We start from the raw sequence: 21,572 nt of genomic DNA, 5'->3' as shown, positions 1-21,572 counted from the left end.
CAGCGATATCAAAGGTGGTCTCTCACCTAGACAGCACTTATACTTGCTCAATAAACAAGTAATTAACACCAGAAAAAAAAAAAAACGAAGCCACCTTAAACCTAAAAACGTTTCAACGCCTCCATGGACAGCAAGTGCTGACAAAGAGGAAAGTAATTTCGATCCCATGTTTGTCCCCTCTGCGTGCTATTTTATAGAAAGGCAAGCGACTCGCAGAACGGGCCTGAAATCAAGTCATGGAAGTTCAGTTTCATCCTCAAGACCGCATGCAACCTAATCTCACAGAAAATCTTGAAGATGAGGCTAAAAACAGCCTCAGAAAATGAAAGCCCTGAACTTTTTTTTTTTGTTTATATTTCTTTTTCAGGCCTGCCTCTCAGAAGCAGAGCTGTAGCCCTCCTATCTGAGGCTAGCTGAGAAACGCTCCCCATATGGAGAGAAATTTGTCCTGGCATTTTACATTAATGACTGGAGCAACCCAACCATGACCGTAACGTCCCTTCCTACCACAGACCCTACATACACAGTCTCAATTATTCCCATATATTGGGCTATAAAAAAGTTATTAACATCACGTCATTGTCACAAAACAATCAAAAAACCTAACCCCTTTTTGAATACCACATCTTTTACATAAGCAGCCCCGGAAGGGTGTTCTCTGAACACGACCAACTAAAGCTTTTTTCCTATTCACTGAATGAACAGGATGCCACGGGCACATCAAAAGCTCTGAAATGCCTTTTTTTCCTTTTCTTTTTTTTTTTTTTTTTTTTTTTTTTTTTCCCTCCAGTTCAGCATCCCTTTAAAACCTATTTTGTTCCATAAGAATGAATGAGACTATGAGAAGGTTTTCGCCACTTTCATACACTAAACAAGTCTCTCCGGTCATGCCCCTTTAACCTTTGGGTTGTGCAAAAAACCCCAAAGCAATCTAATAGAAAAGCTAAAGCAGTACAAGATTTCCAACTTAGCTCCACTGCTGTATAATTAACGACGGGCAGATTCCCTTTCCTCATTTGAGGTTAAAGTGCTGGGAAAGTTCTCTTGTACTTTTGTACCTTTCAAAATAGCATTTGGCCGTAGCCTCTGCTGTAACAGAGAATCTGGTATGAGGCAGCAGACCTCGGTTTGCCTTGCATTTTAATCAATTTAGGCAGCTCAGAAGTGGGCAAGTGGTAATGACAAGTATATGGAATTGTTACCTTTTAGCCACCCTCTGCCAGGGTGAGGAGAGCAGGGAATCAGCAGGACAACAAGTACACGTGTGTGGGAAGGAGGTGAGGAAAGAAGGAGAAAAGGGGGCTGTGGTGGAGAAACCCATTTTACAGTTCAGCCAACACTTGCTGGGGCTCTCTACTTCACCAAAGTGCTGCTGTGTTGGGATATATTCGTGTTTTAGTTCAAGCACATCCCATCTTGACTTCCAAAGTGATGCCAGATGCACCTCTCCTCTTGTCATACAGCATGCATGTCCCTGATGCTATGAAAACGAATGCATCACCCACCCAATGAGAAGGAAAAAATCAGAGACCACAGAAGCCAGTCAACACAAAACTGTTATCAAATCTCTACGTAGGCTTTTATAGTGAAGTCCTGGGGAAGGGTTTAATTTAGTGTTCTGCATCCCAGCATGGCAAACACTTGAGGTCAGGGTGGGCAACGATCCAGCGCGCATAATTGTTTTATGCCCCTCCAATCCATTGGACAGCCAACAGTTCCTCAGCTTTTTAATCTTTCATTTGAAAATTACGATCAGCAGTAGGTGAGATCAGGAAAACACGGGCCCAGTTAATTAACAAAGCCCTCTAGTTTCCCTCCTCAGCAAAAAACACAGACACCACACCAAAATGTTCTTCCAGCTCTCACTATCCTGGCAGTCAGTCACCACCTCTGCATGCAGAGCCCCCAGCTTCACTCATTAATTAAATTGGTTCCAGGAGAGAGGGAAGCATGGCAATAAACCACGGCCCGTCACAGTGAGGGCACGAGGTGGTTACAGGGCCCACCAGGGACATTATGGTGAGCAACAGCTCCTCTGAAAGGGGATGCTGCAACAGTTTCAGCCACAGCATGGAAAATAGAGCCGAAAATTTTACCTACCAGCACCCATGGGGCCTGCTTCCCGAGACTTCCCACGCCCCAGGACACCTTTCCTTGGGATTTCCTCTGTGGGATTTCCCACAGGAGTGCCCGCACCGCGTAGGTGACCCCGGTCCTCATCTTGTGCAGATTTTGCAACCCACCTGCTGTCCGCTAGCTCCTGGAAATCCAACTGCTGTTCAGTTCGGTCTCTATAGCCCCCCATGCTCCTTTTAAGGCCTCAGAGAAGTCACTGAGTCATTATTACTGAATAACGCTTACCCGCCCAGAGTCACTGGGATTAACTACCATAGGAACACCACATACAGCTGAGCCCTCGCCTCTCCACAGGTATTTTTCCTCCAGAACTGAAACAACTGATTACACACTAATCCAACACAGCCAAGCCACCTGGTTACATACCCTAAGAAACACAATGAAGATTAGTCCCTTGTTAGAGAAACAAAGCCACACGGATTAAGCGTTCAACATGCAAACACAGAGAATTTTATTTAAGCCCTTTGTCTACCGCCAGGTACCCGGAGAAAGCTTCCTAGCAGGCTTTTTTTTGGCACAAAAAGCTGCCTCCTACCCGCAGTGCATCCCAGCCGTGCGGAGCTCGTACCTCCAGCAGCTGGCCCCCAGCACCCGCAGCGCTCGGAGCAAGCTTCTCTCACTTCACAGGGAGGTTTCCTCTCAGGAATATCCCCTTGGATTTTCCTGCCACGCTCCTGAGGGCAGGCAGGAAAGGAGCAGCGAGTTTTAAGCCGCAGAAGCTGGTGCAGGACAGCCGCCTTGTCAGCAGGGTGGACGTGGTCTGAATAGGGTCGTAATATCAGTCACCCTCAGCCCGCAAACCTTCCCCATCCCTCTCAGCTTCTAAAAGGCTCCGGCAAGCCCCAGTACTTCACCTGAGCCCCGTACCTCCCAGCACCACCATCACAAGCTTCACAGCCAAGTATTTATCCAGGAGTTCAGACTTCTCTGCCGTTTGATGTTACCACCACCTCGTTCTTTACCCATGACACATTTAGTGAGGGTTTTCCCTTGGTTTGTCCTCTCACAGTGAAGTCATTTGGTGGCGGCTCTTCCAGCACAGAGTATGTTCCTTCTGAAGGGACTCTTCCATAAGGCCATTTACCATCCCCACCTTTTTACTAGAGAGCTCATTTATCTCTGCTAGAAACAAGCCTTTCTGAGAAGTAACCGAGCAGAATTTATTGTACTAAAAGCAACACTGCACAGACATACCCAGTAAAATCACTCTATTAATTATGCCCGTATTATACAAGTTCCTCATACCTATTTTCTAATATAACCTACAGACGCAGGAAGCTTACACAGCCCAGTCCTCTCACAGAGAAGGATCAATTCCTCATCATTCCTACCTGACTGCTGCTAGTCTGACCTGTCTGGTAACGGAGATTAAACAGCTTCCCCAGGAAATAATGCAGTCTTTCACTACTTTAAGCAATAAAGAGATCCGCAGCACCTAACAGAAGCCCTCTGCTTGCACTGCAAGCCCATTATCTCTCCTCTGACCCAACACAGAACTAAATTTTCTCCTCTGCCTTTGCAGCAGCCTCCTGCTTTATTATGAAGTGCTCTGGTTGCTGTAATTCCTCCTCGGAGATCGTTTGTTGGACTGTGCAGCTCTCGGGTCTCTACCTTCTCCCAGTGCTCCACGAAAGCATAATTCATCTTCTCCAGGAGGAGATGAGCAGGCACGGTACAGCTGCTGTCAAAAGTCAGGGTTAATGCCCCAGTACCAACCCGCTCGGGGAAGCTTCCAGCTTACCACTACACAGCGGTGACTCCTGGACAAGCTCCCTGCTGAAAAGGGGCAAAAACCCCAAACCCAACCACCGCAACGCCACGAACTGACAGCGGCAAAGCTGCCAAAAACCCACGACAAACACCTGGAGCAGTTTGTGATCAGTGAGCCACGGGACAGGAGCAAACCCTCCTCCTTCCCCCAGCACCTGCGGGAGGCGGCTTCGGGAGCACGATTGCTGCGCCCCCATACCCCGCGCTTCGGGCAGAGCCCTTGGGGCTGATGCTGAGCCCAGCTGCACCCCACACAAATCGGGGAGCCTTGGGGCGTTTTCACCGCTTACTTCTCAGCTGTATCGCCTGCACCCTGCGGTGCTGAGCCCCACCGCGGGGCCGGGCGTGCTCCCACACCTCCTCAACCAACCCCAGCGGCCGGGCGCGGAGGGGTCACTCGGCATTTTGGGGGGGTCCCCGCGTCCTTTCGGGGCCGGTACCCCCGGGAGGCTGCCGGGGCGCCACCTGGCGGCCCCGGGGCGGTGCCTGCCAGCGGGGCCAGGGAGCGGCACGGCCGGGGAGGGCTGGGCACGGCCGGGCACGGCTCGGCACGGCCCCCAGCACCGTCCCCGTAGGAGAAGCTGCCGGAGCCCGGAGCCGCCCGGCCGCCGCCCCGCTCAAGTTTCGCGGCGCTAAGAATAACGAGCAGCTGCCGCCGGGCCGGGCCGGGCCGGGCCGGGCAGGGCTGGAGGAAGGCGGCGGAGGAGGAAGAGGAGGAAAAAGGAGGAGAAGGAGGAGGAGGAGGAGGAAGGCCGGGGGGCTCCTGAAGGGCACAGCCCCGCGGCGCCCGCCCCCGCCCCACTCACCGTGCGGTGTCGCTGCTGCTGCCGGCGCCGCGCCAGGGCCGGGAAGCAGCAGGAGGAGGAGGAGGAGGAGGAGGAAGAGGAGGAGGCGGCTGCAGGCGCGGCGGGGGAGGCGAGCGCGGCGCGGCGGCAGAGCAGCAGCGGCAGGGACCTGCCCGCCGCCGCCGCCATCGCGCACGGCCGGGCTCGCTGCGGCGGCGGCTGCACGCCCGGCGGGGCGGGGCCGGCGGCGGGGAGGGGCGGGGCGCTGGGGAGGCCGGCGGCCAATCGGGCGTCTCCCCTTCGGCGGCGGCCGCCGCGGGGAGAAAGGGGATTGGGTGGCGCCCGGCGGGGAGCCCCGCCCACTGCCCGCGGGAGGCTGGGCGGGGCCGGGAGGGGGCTGGAGGGCAGGGGGGAGGGCTCGGGGGGCGGGGCCAAGTGAATGGGCGTGGCTTTGCAACCACATGGGCGTGGCTATTGGATGGGTGGGCGTGGTCAGAAGGAGGGGGCGTGGCCTCGGCTCCCCGCGGGGCACCCTTGGGTGCTGCTGCCCTGCTCGGCCCTGCTCAGCACCCAGGCCTGGGGCTGGGTGGGGGCAGGGCACGCATCAGAGCAGCATGTGCGAGGCAAAGCAGCAGCGCCTCCGCCCCGAGCCTCCTCCATTTGGCAAATATGCTCAGAATTTAACGTAGTTTTGTAAACGCACCCAAAGAACACGCTCAGAGCGGTTCCAAGAGTTCCCTGGGATGCGTTCTCCCTGCCCCAAGGGCCCCATGGGATCCTTCTCCTCCCATCTTTCAGGCTCCAGCATCTTCATCGCCTGTTTAGAGGCCCGTGCCCAGCACCAGTCTTCAGCCTCTGCACCACAGCAGCCGCTTGAAGTCTCCCTGGCATCGCCAAAAGCCCTCCTCCAGGTTTGTCCTAGAAACTGCTGCCGGAGTTTCCTTACGAAAAGGGCTCGTTGGGATTTGGCAGCCTCCCGCATTCCTGAAGAGTCATCACTGCCTATTTATGCCTCTGGAAAATGTGTTTTTTAATGGGGGTTCATTAAAGTCTGAGGAGGACCAGCCTAAAGTGCATCTGGAAGCAACTAAAATTATCTTGAAGGCCTAAAATTAACCTCACCCACGGCAAGTCCTCCCTCCGACGGAGACGCCTGAGCACGCGCCGGGCTGAGTTTGCACATGAAGCAGTGTCACTGCCGCGAGCGCTGTGGAGAGTCACGGCTCTCCCCACGGCTGGTTTGCAAACAATTGCAAGTTGCAATTCCACACTCTGCCCCCAAGTTCTCAAGAACACACCTTGTCGCCACTGCTCGTCTCCCAGGACAGCCACTGAAGAGCTTGTTGTGATGGAAAATGAAGCAAGTAAGACCTGTGAGACACAAGCCTGCAGTTTCTCTGGTTACTTCCTGAGCCATGCTGAAGGACGTTCTGGTTTCCAAACTGTAGCAGCAGCATGGAGAGGCAAAGCCCATCTTGGGATGAAATCAGCTTCTGGGGGAAAAAGTCTATTTTTATAAATCAGCTTTTTTCCATCCAGGGGAGCAGGAAGCTTCAAAGACATGCCCTGGAGAAACACAGAAAATTATTAGATAAGGCTGAAAGGACAGAAAAGGAAAAGAAAAAACTCCTCCTGCACCTTTCTGACCTAGTGGAGCAACGCCCACTTCCCCAGATCCTTGTCTCTGATGATTTATTTTCAATCTGCCTCATTTCCTTCCCAGCCAACAGGTAAAAGCTCCCCCTCCATGACATTTTTTGAATTATCAAGCTCACCATTGCTGGGGGAGGTTTCCAGGAGGTCCTGCCCTGCTGCTCCCGCTCTCCTCTGCATTGAGTTAAAGGTTTGGTTGATCAGAAAACATACAAATATTTTAGCTGGTGTCCACAGTGCAAAAGCAGCCCGAATGTGCACAGGTCAACTAAACAACTTCAAATGCCTTTCTTCTTTCCAGGAAAAGAAAAGGGAGACTACAGAGCAGCAGCAGGAAAAAAAAAAATGAAGAAATAGTAGGGTATCATTAATGTTGCACAGCCTGGCTTACCTCTGAGGGTGCAAGAGACTTGTAACGGGGCACAATTTCTATTTAATTCCTAATTCAGGAATTGCTGCACTGCAGTAACATTGGCTCTCACTTCAGGTCTGGAGTAGAAGTACTCGTCTGGACCCTGAAGAGTTACCTGCTCGAGGGACACACCTCTCGCTAGAAAACCACTTTATCTAAATTATTCTTGGAAACACATTGAAAGGCCCCATCAGATATGCCAGAAAAAGAAAACAGCAAAAGAAAGCACTTTCACATACATTCACATACAACTAAAACTTATTTGACTTTCAATTAAATTGCAAATATATATATATATATTTTAGATAGTACATAAAAATATAAAGATAAATTAATAAAAATTAAATGTTTGAAAACTAAACTTACACAAATGCTGAAGCCTCATCATGGACCTATGATTTGGTGTGGCAGTTCCAGTTACACACTTCTACAACAATGCAAGTGTTCAGTTTCTCTTCATGGTATTTTTCTTCTTTTTCTTTCTTGCTCTCGGATCATTTTTAAGCACTGAGGCTACTCCTGTCATCCTTCTGGTCCAGGTGTGAATGCGTGTACATTAAAAATTCCTCCAGGAAAGGAAGGATCAGGGAGATGCATCATCTCAGGCAGGGATTTCTATTCTAAGAACACCAAAACAACAGATGCTCAGTCTGTTTTCGTTTCAAGAAGGTTGTTTCTAAACAAAATTCAATCCCAATTTTAAAGATTTTGAATAGCTATTTGTCTAATGATTAAAAAAAAAAAAACAAAGACTTCCACTGCAGTTTTTGGCACATTAACTAAATAGGTAGCAAATGGAGCAATAGTGGAGGCAGAATTTCCACACTTTTCACCACAACTAAGGAAAAAAGTTGCCCCAAATAAAGTGTTTTGAGACCAGGAGCACGATAAGCAGCTCAGGCACTGTCACACAACAAAATTGGGATTTTTCAGACTGCTTTCCCAGGAGCAGTTTTTGGGAGATTTAGGCTAATTCTCTCAGAAACGGACCAACTCTTTTGGGGAGCTGCTGCGACTTGGTACATATACACCTGAGGCCCTACACACAGGCTGTTTGGACCACGTGTACGGGTTCCTGAGATGCAACACACTGGCCTTTTAGGGCTATGTTAAAACTGTATACCCTATATAGTCCTTTAGGGGCTTATATACATACAGATATATCCATAGCCCCTTTCAGACCTTGTAACTATATATGTGTCCCTCAAAGCCTATACATTAGCTGCTTATATGACATTACTAGGCCTGTCAGGATCTATATGAAGTGGTTTAGACCTTATAGACACAGGACGTTATAAATATGTGTGTGTATATGTGTGCATATATATGTGTGTATACATATATATATATATATCCCTCAGACCCCAGTGAGGGGTCTCTCAGGTCTTGGATATAAATCCCTTAGACCCTATATACAGTGACTTCACGGGATGTACGTAAATCCTTCAACCCCACACCCCCCCCTTTCCTACCCCACGTATATAAAGATGCAGAATTAGCTGTATGTGTATATAAATGTATAAAAATACAGCCCTCAGGGCTCATGCACACGCCTTCCAGGACCTGCCCGTAGCCCCCTCCCCACATTCACCCGACGTTTTCAAGCACCACCGCCCTCCGCCCCCCCACACCCCTTCCCCACCAGCACCACCCAACCCTCCAAGCCCCCTCCCCAGCCCCTCAGCCTCCCTTTTCCCCCCTCCCACCCCCTCCATCCCCCCCCTTTCATACACCCCTTCCAGGACCTCCCCAACCTGAGGAGGGCGGGCGGGCGGGCGGGGGCGTGGCTTGGAGGCCGAGCCCCGCCCCCTGCGGAAGCGCGAGCGCGGGGTGGGCGGGGCCTTGTAGGGGGGCGGGGCCGCGCTGAGGTGAGCGGGGCCCGGCGGGCGGGGGGCGGCGGGGCCGGGACCCGGGGTCCGGGGGGGCTCAGCTGGGCTGGGGGGCGCAGCCCGGGCACGGGGCGCTGGGAGCCGCCCTCGGGCCGGGGCAGGGCTCTGGGGATGCGGCTGGGCCGTGCTGAGGGGAGTTGGAGGCGTTAGTGGGGTTAAAGGGGTTAATTGGGAGTGTTAATGGGGTTAATGGGGGGCGTTAATGGGGTATTTAGGGTGCTGGGGGGGGGTCTCCCCATCCCCGCCCCTCATCGCGGCCCGGCGGCTGTTTGTGTGAGGGGGGATTTGGGGAGTGACGCCGGCACCCCGTGCTGTGGGGCGCTCCCCTAGAGTGGGGTTTGTGGGCTCTGCAGCGAGCTTTTGGGTGCTTTTCCCCTTTTTTTCCTCGTTTTTTGCCCCGCTGAGATTCGTAGTTCTTAAAGTTTTGTGGTGCTTCGGGCATGTGGAGCTGCCTCCACCAAAATAGCAGAGGGTGAGAGCCTAGCGACGCCCCTCTGCCTCAAAACAGGGCGAGCTGAAACCCTAAGGAACTACAGCACCACTGAGACACCCCCAAACCCACAGGGAACCGAGACCCTCCCTGAAACCCCGGGAAACTCAGACACCACCCCTTCAAACCCCAGGGAATTACCCCCACCCCCCAAAAAAACAACAAATAAAAAGCAACAGGACATCAAGATCCCCCCCACAAAGCCCCCAGGGCATTGAGACCCTCACCCTAAAACCCCAAGGGAATGGAGACCCTCCCTAAACCCCCAGGGACCTAAAGCCCCAGCCCCTTTAAAGCACATCTTATGAGGGGGGAGCCCCCCGTGGCCTCCTGTTTCCCCTCCTGACTCTGCAAAACGCTGTGGGTGGTGTCAGCCCTGGGCACAGCCTGGCTGTGGGCTCCAGGACGGTGTTGTCCTACTGAAAGTCCTCTGAGAGCACAAACTTTGTGTGTCAGTGAGCGTCTGGGTGCTGGATGGTAAAAAAAAGTTCCCCTGGGAGCCAGGCACTTGAGATTATTTTGCTGTGAGTTGGTGACTTGTGTCTCAAAAAGAGCCTGGGTGCCAGCGAGGAGGTTTTCTTCAAGTCCTTGCTGCTCCTAAAATTAGCTTACTTTCTCTCTCTCTTTTTTTTTTTTTTTTAATGTGATTAGGTATCCTGAAAGCTTTTAGCAGCCGAAACCTCACTGCCTGCTTTTTGGCAGCTCCCGCTGTGCCATCGAGCTGGTAAATGCCTGTATCGACGGGCGAGAGGTAGGCGAAAGTGCGAGGTGAGCGGTTCTGGTGCTGGTGAGAGGTCTCTGGCACTGGTGCTTTCAGGGTGCATGGCTGCTGAGTGTTGTAGGAAAGCAGCTGGGTGCTGCGTGGGTGTTTATTGTGGATTTCCGCTGGTTTGAGGCCTTTAGGTGCAGTTGTAGAAGCAGCAGCTGGTGGTAGTGAAGTGACTCATCTTTGAGAGGTGGGAAAAAAGCTTTTTAATAGGGCTTTCAGTGTATTGGGGAGGTTTTATAGGATGGCAGCTGTGCTGGCGAAACAAGGCACTGGCACGCTGTGGCTTCTTCCCCTGTGCCCAGTTGCTAGTGCTGCTTGTAACTGTGATTGCGTCTTTATTAATAAACCATAGAGGTTATGCTTAGATCGAGTGCTCAGCTTCTCCTGCACGAAAAGCCTGTAGTGAAGCGAGCATCATGTCCCCGCAAGCGAGGAGAGGCTGGGAGATGCTTGTGGTGGGTGCTGGCTCAGGAGCCTGGCTCTTTGACTCTCCCACTTTGTCCCAAAGCATGACGTGAGGACATCCCGGCAGGCAGGACAGCTGGAAATCTCGTCTCCCTTTGAAGACACCGCGAGCTGGCTGGCTGAGGAGGAGTCAGGAGGTGTCCCCTTGCTGTCAGGTGGCTCCCAGCCCAGGCGGGCACGTTAAATGTGAGTGCAGCTCTCACGTGCTCAGCTGCTGGTGGCTTAGGAGCGACAGCTTGCTCAGAGAGGCACCTATCAGTGAATATCGACCTGTAGGGCCAGCTGAGGAACCAGGAATCCCTCTAAAAACCCCCATCTGATGTGCATTTGGTGAAAAGCAAGGAACAGCCAAAGTTTTTTTGGGAGCTCATCTGGTGACTTTGCTTTTTCCCTACAGCCCCCTGCAGCAGAACTGTCTTAAAGCACCCTTGGTTAGCCCACAGCACTTGTGGACTCCTTTGTAGGGCGCTGGGTTGCCTCATCACTGCTGGGATTTGATTTTGTTCCACGTTGCGTGTGAGATTCGTAGAGAAAAAATAATTTTCTTATGGCAGCAGTCTTTGGGCTTCGCTGTGGGGAAGGGGCAGGGAGCAGAAGTAGCTCTGAATGCGCTGCGTCCTGCAAAGTGCGGCGTCTCTGCTCTCTAGTTTTGATTTATTTTTATTGTTGCTGTGAATAATTGCCAACGGGGTTGTTGCCAGGGCTACTGGAATTGTTGCTAATTTAGTTTTTAAAGCTCATGTCAAAATGTTTTCCTTAATACCTGTTCGTTAAACAGCTTCAATTTCACTGAACAGCCGAACTATTTGATGTGCACTTTGTCTTTTGAAGAACCTGCGAGGTGAATTTGGCTTAATAAACTGCTGAGAGCATAGAAAGGCTTGATTTTCATCGCAACATGATTTACCTGTGCTGTATTTCCCTTGAGTTTCATGAGCCACTTGGGAAAGAGGGTAAAACTGAGTGAGGGCATCAAAGTCTATCCTGAGCTCCTTTGGAGGGGGTATACTGTGGCATACACCAACCAACTTTTTCTTTTTAGTATTTAATGATTAGGAAAAGTGTGTTCTGCTTTGTTTTGTTTTTCCCTGGAGGCAGTTGGCAGGATTTTCTATGCATCAGGGTGGAGGAAACAATTATAGGTGCTGAGGTGTTGGAGCTATATGTAGGGAAGGCTTTTCTGTCTTTGGAGCCTCGTGGAGTGCCTGAACAGAATAGTGGGAGAGCATGCTGCAGACTAAGATCTTTAATACTGATTGCTTAATACGAATAAATAAGGCATGTCTGTTATATTTGAGAGATCTTCCTTAACACAGTGGGCTTCATGTTCCAAAGAGTGTGTGGATTCCTTGCTCTGCAGGGCCCTGGCTCGTTGTTTGTGCAGGGTTTTTGGTCCTGACCATCAAAATGTCTGTGTGTGGGGGGAAGCCATGTGTGTTTGGGCAACAAACATCCTGCCCAGTTACACCCAAAAAAGCCCAAGGTGTTGGGGAAGATCTCCAAGAAGGTCCTGATGTTGTTTTGGGGACTTTTCTGTGAGCTTCGTTAGCGCTGATGAGATGAAAACTGCCGAGTGGCTCATCACAGAAAGTTGTCTTAGTCGGGTCTGCTGACTAGGGGTAGGGAGACCAGGCTGGGCAGGGCTTTGCTGGGCTTTCTCCTCTCGAAACCCAGGTGCCAGCTCAGGCTTGAGCTAAAGCAAAGGCCTGGCTGGCTTTTTTTTTTCAGCAGCATGACCATTTTTTCCTTTTCTGGCTTTGTTTGGCAGGCAGCGTGAGGTGCGAGCACTACAGCAGGAGTACTGGGGGTGATGTGTGTGAGCACTGCTATGCCGAGCACAACTGCCAGGAGGGAAGCTACATGAAACCTGCTGCAGCAGAGAGTTTTAATCTTTATTATGTTTCCTCTCTTTTTAGAACACAGCCCTACAGTTGCTGAGAGAACTTCCTGCGCTCTTCATGACTGCTTGACCCACCAACAGGGAGCGAATACGCTTACGAGACAGGTAAGGATAGTGCTGCTGCCTGTTGGGGCCCCTCTTTCCCTTACTTTTAATTGTGCTGAACTAATTATCTGGCTGACATTTACCCCTCAAGCTGCCCTGCTTGGAATTACTCCCATTCTGAGGGCTTGACCCAGAATTTTCCCCTGTGCTGCAGGAAGCAAGGTTTCCTTTCTGCAGGGTGAAGAGTTGTGCTGACATTTTTGTTGGATGCAGGAGGAGGAGCGAAGCAGACACAGGAGTGAGCGGTGGAAGAACTCTGCCTGGCGTTCCCTGCCAACCCAACCCCAGTTTTACCATCTTGATAAGACATAAAGGAGAAAAACAACTCTCTATTTGTACGTGCTCAGTTAAAACTTTGTGAGCATAGGGAGATACTTAAACATCTTCACTCAGCTTTTTTTTTAAACCACGTTCTCTGCAGCAAACACGTCCTGGCATCATCCCTGCCTGCTTCTTGGGGATCTGGAGGGGGTGGCCACTGGTTTCATGTGACACCTTTAGACTTGTAATCATCTGCTTGAATTTCTGCTGGTCAGTGGCATGCTAGTCTAATGAACATATTCAACAGTGTTTTTTATGCCTGTGTAAACCGTTGTCAACTCGTGTTTGCTCTCAGGACGAGGAGAGGTTCCTCTTGTACCTCTTAGGCTGGGAAGCCGACTTCCCCGATAAGCTGCTGGTTGTGGTTGCGTTTTTGGAGGACAGATCAGACCGTTACCCTCAGGCAGTTTAACGGGACAAGCTGCAAAACCTGCGAACAGTTTGGACTCTCAGGAGGTCTGGGATAAGTGCTGCAGGTGTTTTTGGAGATTGGTGTCTTTTGGAAGGCATATATCTGCCTTCTGCAGGGTTCGTACCAGTTCGTTCTGTTGTGCTTCTCCTCAACAGCCTATGAGTTGTTACAGGCTAGCGAAGTTGTTACAGGCTAGAAAAGTACTTCAGTGTTTAGTTTATTGGTACATGTGGGCAGGTTTTTTGTCCATAAGAAGATAATAATATGCTTAGGGTGCAGAACCTTGTGCTGAGCTTACAACCAACTTGATTCCACCTTCTGGCACACCCAGAGCCTTGGGGGACGCCACTGCGTGCATTCGGGGCAGCCCCTACCAGCTGGCTTTCTTCCCCTTGGCAAGGGGTGTGCTCTGCCTAGAATAATCTTCAATTGCTAGCATTTAATATCAGTACATTACTTTGAAAGGCCAGGATAAGCCTTGCTTTGAGGCAGTATTCCATAAGCAGTACATTTTTCAGCTGATATTTGAGGGACCCGTCAGTTATGTTTAGATCCAGAATGTGCAAACAGCTATTCCTGTATTTCTCAAGCAAAATAACAGTCGTGTAGCAGTCGTGCTAGATCTGTTACAGAAATGTTGTTGGATGCTCTTCCATTTGCTGCAGTAACACTTTCTGAGATGGACTGGACCGGGATATAAAAATACTTACTTAATTCTTCCCAGTTTTCAGTGCCTTTGTTAGTGCACGGTGTTTTAACACAGTTCAGGGTGGTAGCTCTAGGAGAACACTTCTGCACCACAAAATGAGGCTGTAAAGTCTGAGCTGCAACAAGCTGTCTAAGCACATACCATCCAAAAGCCTTTGACAGGTTTGTCCTCAGTGGAAGAGATTTAAGGTGCTATAAAATGGAAAAAATAGGCAGTTGGATGGTTCAGATGATGTAGTGTTTCACTGCAACTTCTGCGAAACGGCCTGAAAAGTCCTTGGCTAGTAAATTTGGAGTTACCTTGGCCTGCTTCCTCATCTGTGACGGTGGTGACTATTTTTCCCCAAGGAAATCTGTTGTAGAGTTTTCCTTTGTGCGTTCTGGGTTGAACCTCTGTCAAGAGTAAAGGGGTAACTGGGCGTGCTGGGGTGGGAACGCACAGCCAGGGGCAGGCGAGCTGCTCGTGGTGGTGTATGAGAGCCATGGATGTGTAGCCTGCAAAGTCTTGTGTAAACGGCCTTTGTTTCACTGCAGGGCTTCCTCGCTGTCCCTGTGGCCTCTGACAGCTTGTCGCCCTTCTTCTGTCCCCCAGCAAACAAATCCAGGTGATGGGTTTCAGGTTTTGTGTTTTAAATAGGAGATAGCTGGCTTTTCTGGTGGTTTTAAGTCTCCATGGTCACGTAAGCTCAAACGCTTGGGATTTTCCTCTTACTGATAGAATTTATAGGCCTTTAGCACGAGACCCAAGACCATCAACTAGACAGTTTTGGTGGACTGTGAGGTCAAAGCCCTGCTGAGGGGTGCTAGGCTCGCCTGGATGTCATCCTGCAGTGCGGGATGTGGTGGGAACCTGTCTCCTTTTTCTCCTCTCATGTTTGGATTAATCCAATAACCTGTGTGATGTTTTTTTTCAGGAACTGAATGTGTGTCAGCAGGTATCTCATCTAAATTCACAGCATAGTGGAGCCTTAATTTTTTTCTGTTTCCTTTTTTTTTTTTTTTTTCTTTTTTCCTCCCAGCATCATTTTGTTTTGAAATGTTTATTCATGAAGAATTAACATCACTTTTCTTAGAGCCAAGCAAGCTGTAAACACCTCTTAAATCTCCTTTAGCTGCTCTGGGATTTGTTGTCCACGTGCTGTACAGGTAGGTGGCTGTCAGCAGCACAAGCTTCTGGGAGGGTCTCTCTGCTTGGTGTCAAAGTGAGGAATTCTCAGGAAAAAGGGGCAACAAGTGAAAAACAAGCAGTCCCTGTGGGGTGCCTGGGGGACTGCTTCACTCTGTTCCAGTGTGTTTGCGTAGAGTTCGCTTTCTCCCTGTCCCAAATATCACCTTTCTTGGTTCAAATTGCCAGCTCACATCCCATCAACACAAACTGCAAGGCAAGTTAAATCACTGGGGTCATTAAGCAGATGTTTTCCTGCTGGCTGTGATTTTCTGCAGGAAAAAAAGGCACAAATGTTTCCTACCCCTGCACCAACAGCTCTCTGACAAACCTTTGCTCCTCTAAATCAGTTTAATTTTTTTCCTCCTGTGAAATGCCCCTACGCTGCCTGCTTCTGTGGCTGCTCAGGCATTTGCAGAGATGGCCTGATTATTTCAGAACAGTTGTTTGGGAAAGAAAACTTCACTTTGGGCTGATAGAGGTAGAAGCAGCTCAATAAGCGGGGTCATTATTTTTAATAAGGGATGAGGTAAGATTGTTTTACAGCTCCAATAGTTACTAACTGGCTTCTGTGGAAAGGCTACTGAGAAGGCTTTATTTTCTAGGGATTATAGTCATGTTTTCTGTGTAGAAAAGCCCCAGGAATGGGATAATTGGTTTATATGTGTCTCAGTGTGTTTTTCTTTCATTGCTTGGAAGTTGCAGTTCCTGGTGCCTGCCTCCATCCCCAAGTCCTCTTCAGCCAGGTTGGATGTTGCTGCTCGGCTCGCCAGGCAGCGCTGCTCCTGCACTCTAAAATGGGGCCTAAACTAAACTTAGTTCAGTTTTTAATTAAACTAAAAGTTGGCACCGCGGCTTTTACCCTAAGGATGCCTTAGGTGTCTGAAGATGCCTGGATAAAAATCTGTCCCCAGTGGGTAAATGCTCTTGCCTCCCTTCCCAAGGCAAGATCAGGACCTAGTTAATTACTGGATTACCTAATAAATAAACCTGTTGTGATTACTAATAATGCAGCATTAAAGCTAGATTGAAAATCTTGTGTGCTTCTCTACTCAGCACTAACAATCAATGAAATTATTTTCAGTTTTGTTGTTTTTTTAGAGCAGCTGATAGTGACAGAAACGTCCATTTCACTTAATTAACTGCTAACAGTGTGGATGTGCACATTAAACTGAGGGAGAATATGTGTAAAAGTGGTGGTAGTGCAGGCTTGATTCCACCCAGCCATGTTTTTTTTGCTGTTTTATTTTTTGCTTTGAGAACCTCTTAATGCTGAATGGATCCGTTTGACAGAATAAAAGCAACTTGTGAGACAGCGGTGCCGTAAATAATGGAATATTGATGGGTAAATGGGCGTGCTAAGTAAGCCATGTTAATGGCAGGGTGATTGCTGAACGCTCACATGTGTTCCAGTACAATGTTAGACTGAGATTTTAAACACCAAGAGCTTCATGATCAGCACCCAGGGCTTTCTGCATTAATTTTTGAGAGTTTAAAGCTACCAAGAGTTCTCTGTGCTGAAGCTAGAGGTTGGCCAGAGCAGGTTTGACGTGCACAAACAGCAAGACGTGGCCAGGAAGCCCTCGTCCTGTGCCTTTCCCACCATGGCAGGCTGCTCCAGAGTTCCTCCAGAAAGGAGTGCAGGCATAAACGATAGCACAGGGGGAAATCTTTGAGCTCAGACCATCTGATTTATTTCCTGACTGGTTCACTTTCAGGACCGAGGTGTTTAGGAAGAGGTGAGCCATTGCTGTAACGACAGTTAAAAAGAAATTGCCGAGCTGTGGTCTAGCTTTCTGTTAAAGATCTGGCAGTGTGAGGAATTGATGCTTTGTAGGCAATCGATCAGCCTGAACTGTGCTCTGAAACAAGCGCAGTTCCCCTCCCTGCTGAAATGGATGTGATCAAGTGTTGCCCCAAACTCAAACCCAGGAAGAAATTACTTCTGCTATTAGATTTCATCTTCATTCTCAAAACTGATTTATGAGCCTTGGTAAGTTAATAACTTCAGTAACGTGAGTAATCCCTCATCTGAAAGGAGCACTAGGTAAGCTGGAAATTGGGAGTTGGAGGACGGAAAAAAGCAGGAGGAGTTGGGTCTGTCTTGGGGACAGGAGAAGAAATGGATCCAAACTCTTCTGTAGGTCGAGTTCACCTCTGGGGTGAACCTTTCTATGAGTTACACTTGTGCAGGTCTCTGAACAGTATGAGGGTCAAACGGGAAGTGAGGAGGAGTCAAAATAACTTGTGTTCAGGCTGACTTCATGCTGCAGAGGTTACAGAAACAGTGCTCATCAACAGGAGTGAAACATGCACACGCAGACAAGATTTTGAGAAACCTGCAGCTGAGGCCTGCTGCAAAAGTACAGAGCATGTTAATTTGCACCAAAGGCAATCAAAACGCCTTCAGCCTGAGTGGCCTTCCATATCCCGAGGGTGCCTTCGTATCTGGTTTTCCTGTTAGATTTTAATGCCACTCCCAGTTGGGCAGGTGCATGATTTGAGTGTTTGGGTGGGGACAAGTTTGGTCCTTCCTGTTTTTTGCATCTCAGACTCATCTAAGTATCTCAAGCCAGCACACTCGTGTTGTTAATTCTGTGATCTTAAGCTTAAATTGGTTAACACAGCTTCAGGGGACTGGCCATCCCTTCTGCCTGGCCCTTAGGATGAGAAGCATGGCACCTCCCCTGCTCCTTGTGACGCTGCTGAACGATGGGCCTGCAGATCAAAGGCAGAGCTCGCTGCAGAGCTGTGGGCCCTGCCTTTAGCAGTACACCCAGAGGTGCTTTCAAGGCTTTTTGGACCCAGGTTTGCTATGCAGAAAGGTGCCTCCTGTGGGTCAGCTGCCCTGGCACAGCTCCCTGTAAGAGGAGGGAAGAGCTCGTCCTCCTGATGGCTTCGTGTGTTTTCTGCAGTGGGCCTGTTTCTTTAACACCACCCAAGTTGTTGTGTGTTTTTTTCAAGTGCTGCCTGAAATCCTGCTGGGTTTTCTGCGTGAATCAGTTCTGGGTACCCAAAAACCCCGTCCCTTTGGGCTGTGCAAAAAAAAATAAATGGTAAAAGTGCCTGAGATGGAAATAGGTGAGGAACTCTCCTCTGGTGGCTGCTGGGTTGTCTTGGTGTGCTCTGACAATGTCAGATTTGGGTTTTTAATAAACACGTGGCTCAAGAAAGCCCTTCCAGTGGCTCTGTCTGTGCCAGTCCCTGCAGAAGACTTCGTGCTTAAGCAAAGCCTTGTAAATGCAAATCTTTTTTTTCGAGATGATCTTACTATGTAAATATTTTTCATTTAAATTTACAATTGACATTCTTCACCAACGCACAAGCTCACCATGTCGTGGTGAAATTCTTCAAACACAAAGTGCCTGCGAACCCTTCTCTGATTAAAAATTAAACACCCATCAGCTTAGTCGGTTGCTGTTCTTCCTCTCACATGCTTGCACCACCGAGGCCAGCCTCAACACCAAGCAGTTGTTTGAAGCGTGCTCTGCCTTTCAAAAAGGACCACGCTCAGCTCCATGGAGCAGACAAGTCCCCCTTCCCCAGGCTGGGCTCTCAGTCCTGAAGCCATCAGCTAACTGGAAAAGCAGCAGCCAGTCTTTTTGTTCTTTTTGGTATATATTAAAAATAAATAAATAAATAAAAATAAAGAGAGGTGAGATCCTGCATGCAAACATCCAGGGCTGGACTCCTGGTGCTCTAGACACGGCATGATGGGGAAAGCAGAGAGCCTGAGTTTCCATGCGAAACATGCTGATGGAGAGGGGGTTGTTTATGGAAAACAAAACATCCGCGTTCAGCGGGAACGCATATAGCTGTTGAAATAATTTGCATTTCTTTTTTTTAAAGCTATTTGCATGTCGTCCGCTTGAACGATGCCCGTTGTATCTGGGCTTGGAAGCGGTGCTTTTCTAGCGGGTTTGTGGGTTTCCTGAATTTCAGATGCCAGCACATTTTGTGTTACATTACAAATACAAGAGGATTCACTCTGCCGGAGCTGGGGCAGAAACCCGTTAGCTGCAGTGATGTGCGTGGGGACAGCCAGACAGGGAGGTGCTTTGTCAGGTCTCTTAGCAAGGGAAATCCATTTCTGGCTCTGGGGTGTGGTGGTTTTGTTGGTTGGGTTGGTTTGGGGCGTTTGGGAGTGGCTCTGAGGAGGGAGCTTTGAGGCATATTGAATGAAGTCACCAACAAACAACAAAATGACCTACATGTAGATCCAAAATAACCTGATTGTAGCAGTAATCTGAACAGGTTGCTAGCACATCAAGAAAACTTGTTTAATCCCACTTTTCATTGCTCTCAGGTTAAGGCTTTTCTGAGCTACTCTATACAAAAAAAAAAAAAAAATCATTTCTTGTATTGAACCATGAAAAAAACATGGGTCCATTTCTTACACCAAGCTGTAACCACATCAGTTCTTGGGGGTTTTGTTCTTTATCCCAGTTCTAGTCCTCATCCCACTGGAGATTGTGGTATTAAACTTCTGGCTGCTGTAGGGCAGGATGCTTCTTTTTAACCCCTTGGGAAGTTCCCACCTGCTTTTGAGTGATCTTGTCTTAAATGCCAGGAGGTTTTAAGAAAACCTACCTAATAGGATGGCGATCATGGTAAAAAATTGAGACTTCGTAAAATTACAGATGGGAAGCATGGAAAACTCAGCCTCCCAAGTGCTTTTTTGATCTACAGTAAGTATATTCTTCATTTTGGAGTTGTTAGGGAAGCTGTCTGCTGCAAGTCCCAGGCAGCTGCTACCACGTGGGCCCTGTCTGGGTGAATATCCCGGCACCAAGAGTGGGGATAACTTGGACGAAGCTGGTAATTCAGGGTTTCTTGGGGCTCAGTGCGTTTATACAATATAAAAGCCACCAGGCTGAAAGCTTGTAAAATCTTTTACAGCTAAAGAGTCAGCACCGTGGGGCTCGGTTTCTCGTTTTGACTGATGAAATGATCCTGGCAGCGCTTCCTTATCCGTTACGTCTTGTGCATGTGGAGCTGTAATTAGGAAGGGGAACTCGAGCGAGGGCCACATTAGCTCCTCTGTGAAAATAACACTCGCAGATTTTTCTCTGCGTATGTAACAAATTCATCCCTGGAGAAGAGACGGGAACATCAGGTTTGTGTAGGATGGAAATAATCTGAAACAAGAGCTGGTTTTCATAACAAAATCTTCTATTGTTCCGAGCTGGAGAGGATTGGAGAACAGGCACTGCTGGCTTGCTGAATTCCATTAAAACTTTGATTTTAAGCCTATTTATTTTGAAAGGAATCAACAAAATGGTGATGCTGACTGCAGGCTTAGTCATTAACGTGTGCCCAGAGGAATACAAACTCTGCTGCTCAGAGAGGCCCAGCTGGGCGTAGCGTGCCCATGGGCTGGGACAGCGCGGACAGGGGAGCAGGGTGAATCTCTGCTAGCATTGTGTGTTGCACAAGCAGGTAGAAACCACCAGTTGTAACCTTATTTTTGTCTTCTGTGGTTATTTATTCACTGCCTGGCAATATTTGAGCAGAACAGCAAGAATGGGTAATGAAGGTGGAAAAAAAAAATCAGGCCACCGCTCTCCATTTCTGGTGTTTTCGCTGGCCCTGGGAATTCTTCCAAAATTCTGCTCGCAACTTTTTCTTACATCAAGGCCTTTCCATGCTTTGTCATGCATGGGTTGACCCCTGTGATCAGAAGACTGAATTTGCATCTGTTTAAAGTAAAGCCTTTTTTCCCCAAACAACCAGAAAAAAAAAAAAAAAAAAAAAAAAAGCAGCTTTCCTTTTTAAAGTGAACATTTGCCCTCGGCCTTCAATTTTGCGAGCTAGCAAAAATTGCTTCGGCTCCTATAGCTCGGGTATGTTACCAGGTAACATTTCTGCAGTTCAGTTCAGATTTCTCCATTGTAATAATGTTTAGATTTGTGGGTCTGGTTTTTCATTCGTCTCCGAAGTGTTGTGTGTGTAAGAGGGTACAGATTGTATTTTACGAGCTTTGACATTTTGAAAGTTGCCTGCTACTTAAAGTTGAATATAAATGTTTTGCTTCAGGCTAGCTAAAAAAAAAAAAAAAAAAAAAAAGTGGTTTAAGAACAGTAGGGTTTTCTTGGGGAAGCTTAAAATGAATGAGGTTTTTCCTACCGGGTTGGTTTGCTTGTTATTTGGTTTAACTTGCTTTCTAAAATCTGTCTGTCTTTCCCTCTGGCAAATAGCCATTACTCATTTAGTGTGGTTGCTTTCAAGATCTGCTTGGATCTTCTATGCCCTGGCAGTTGAACAGGGGCATACAAGTATTTCCTCCTGATGAAATCGGATGGGGAAAGGTTGAAGAGGAATTCAAAAAATGCTGTAAGGGCAGCTAAGTAGGATGCAACAGCAAGGTGTGTTAGCCAGGTGTGTGCCAAGATGTAATACTTCTAATTTGCTGCTTATTAGGCAGGTTACACCCCTATTTCGGAGCAGCTAATGATCAGCTGTGACAGTTATTTTGTGCCATTTTTCCTGTTTCAGGAAAACTCAGACTGCTGGTTGGGCGCTAGCATCCTTCCAGGCCGGGGGTCAGTGTGAGAGTGGGCTGCTGGAAGCTGTTTGTTCCTTAATAATGCAT

At 48.7% G+C, this 21,572-nt stretch overlaps 2 protein-coding genes across 4 annotated transcripts in view; one reads left to right on the top strand and one right to left on the bottom strand.

The window, feature by feature from the left end:
• MCU (mitochondrial calcium uniporter) overlaps positions 1-4,928 on the bottom strand; it is a 73,572-nt gene extending 68,644 nt beyond the window's left edge. Inside the window, exon 1 of the mRNA XM_084290145.1 lies at positions 4,713-4,928. Within this exon, the coding sequence (XP_084146271.1) occupies positions 4,713-4,880 (168 nt within the window). The 5' untranslated portion in view covers positions 4,881-4,928. The remainder of the gene's footprint in view (positions 1-4,712) is intronic.
• A 3,678-nt stretch (positions 4,929-8,606) lies between these two features.
• MICU1 (mitochondrial calcium uptake 1) overlaps positions 8,607-21,572 on the top strand; it is an 87,823-nt gene continuing 74,857 nt past the window's right edge. The window contains exons 1-3 of one of the 3 annotated variants that reach the window (XM_084290260.1): positions 8,607-8,624; positions 9,787-9,886; positions 12,286-12,374. The gene's annotated coding sequence lies outside the window, so the exon portion shown is untranslated. Of the gene's footprint in view, positions 8,625-9,784; positions 9,904-10,412; positions 10,556-12,285; positions 12,375-21,572 lie in introns of those variants that run through there. The other 2 variants (XM_084290261.1, XM_084290262.1) reach the window with 2 other exon arrangements.

Source organism: Netta rufina, assembly GCF_964035555.1.
Source record: "Netta rufina genome assembly, chromosome: 7".
NCBI lineage: Eukaryota > Metazoa > Chordata > Aves > Anseriformes > Anatidae > Netta > Netta rufina.
This window is presented reverse-complemented; position numbering and strand designations above follow the sequence as displayed.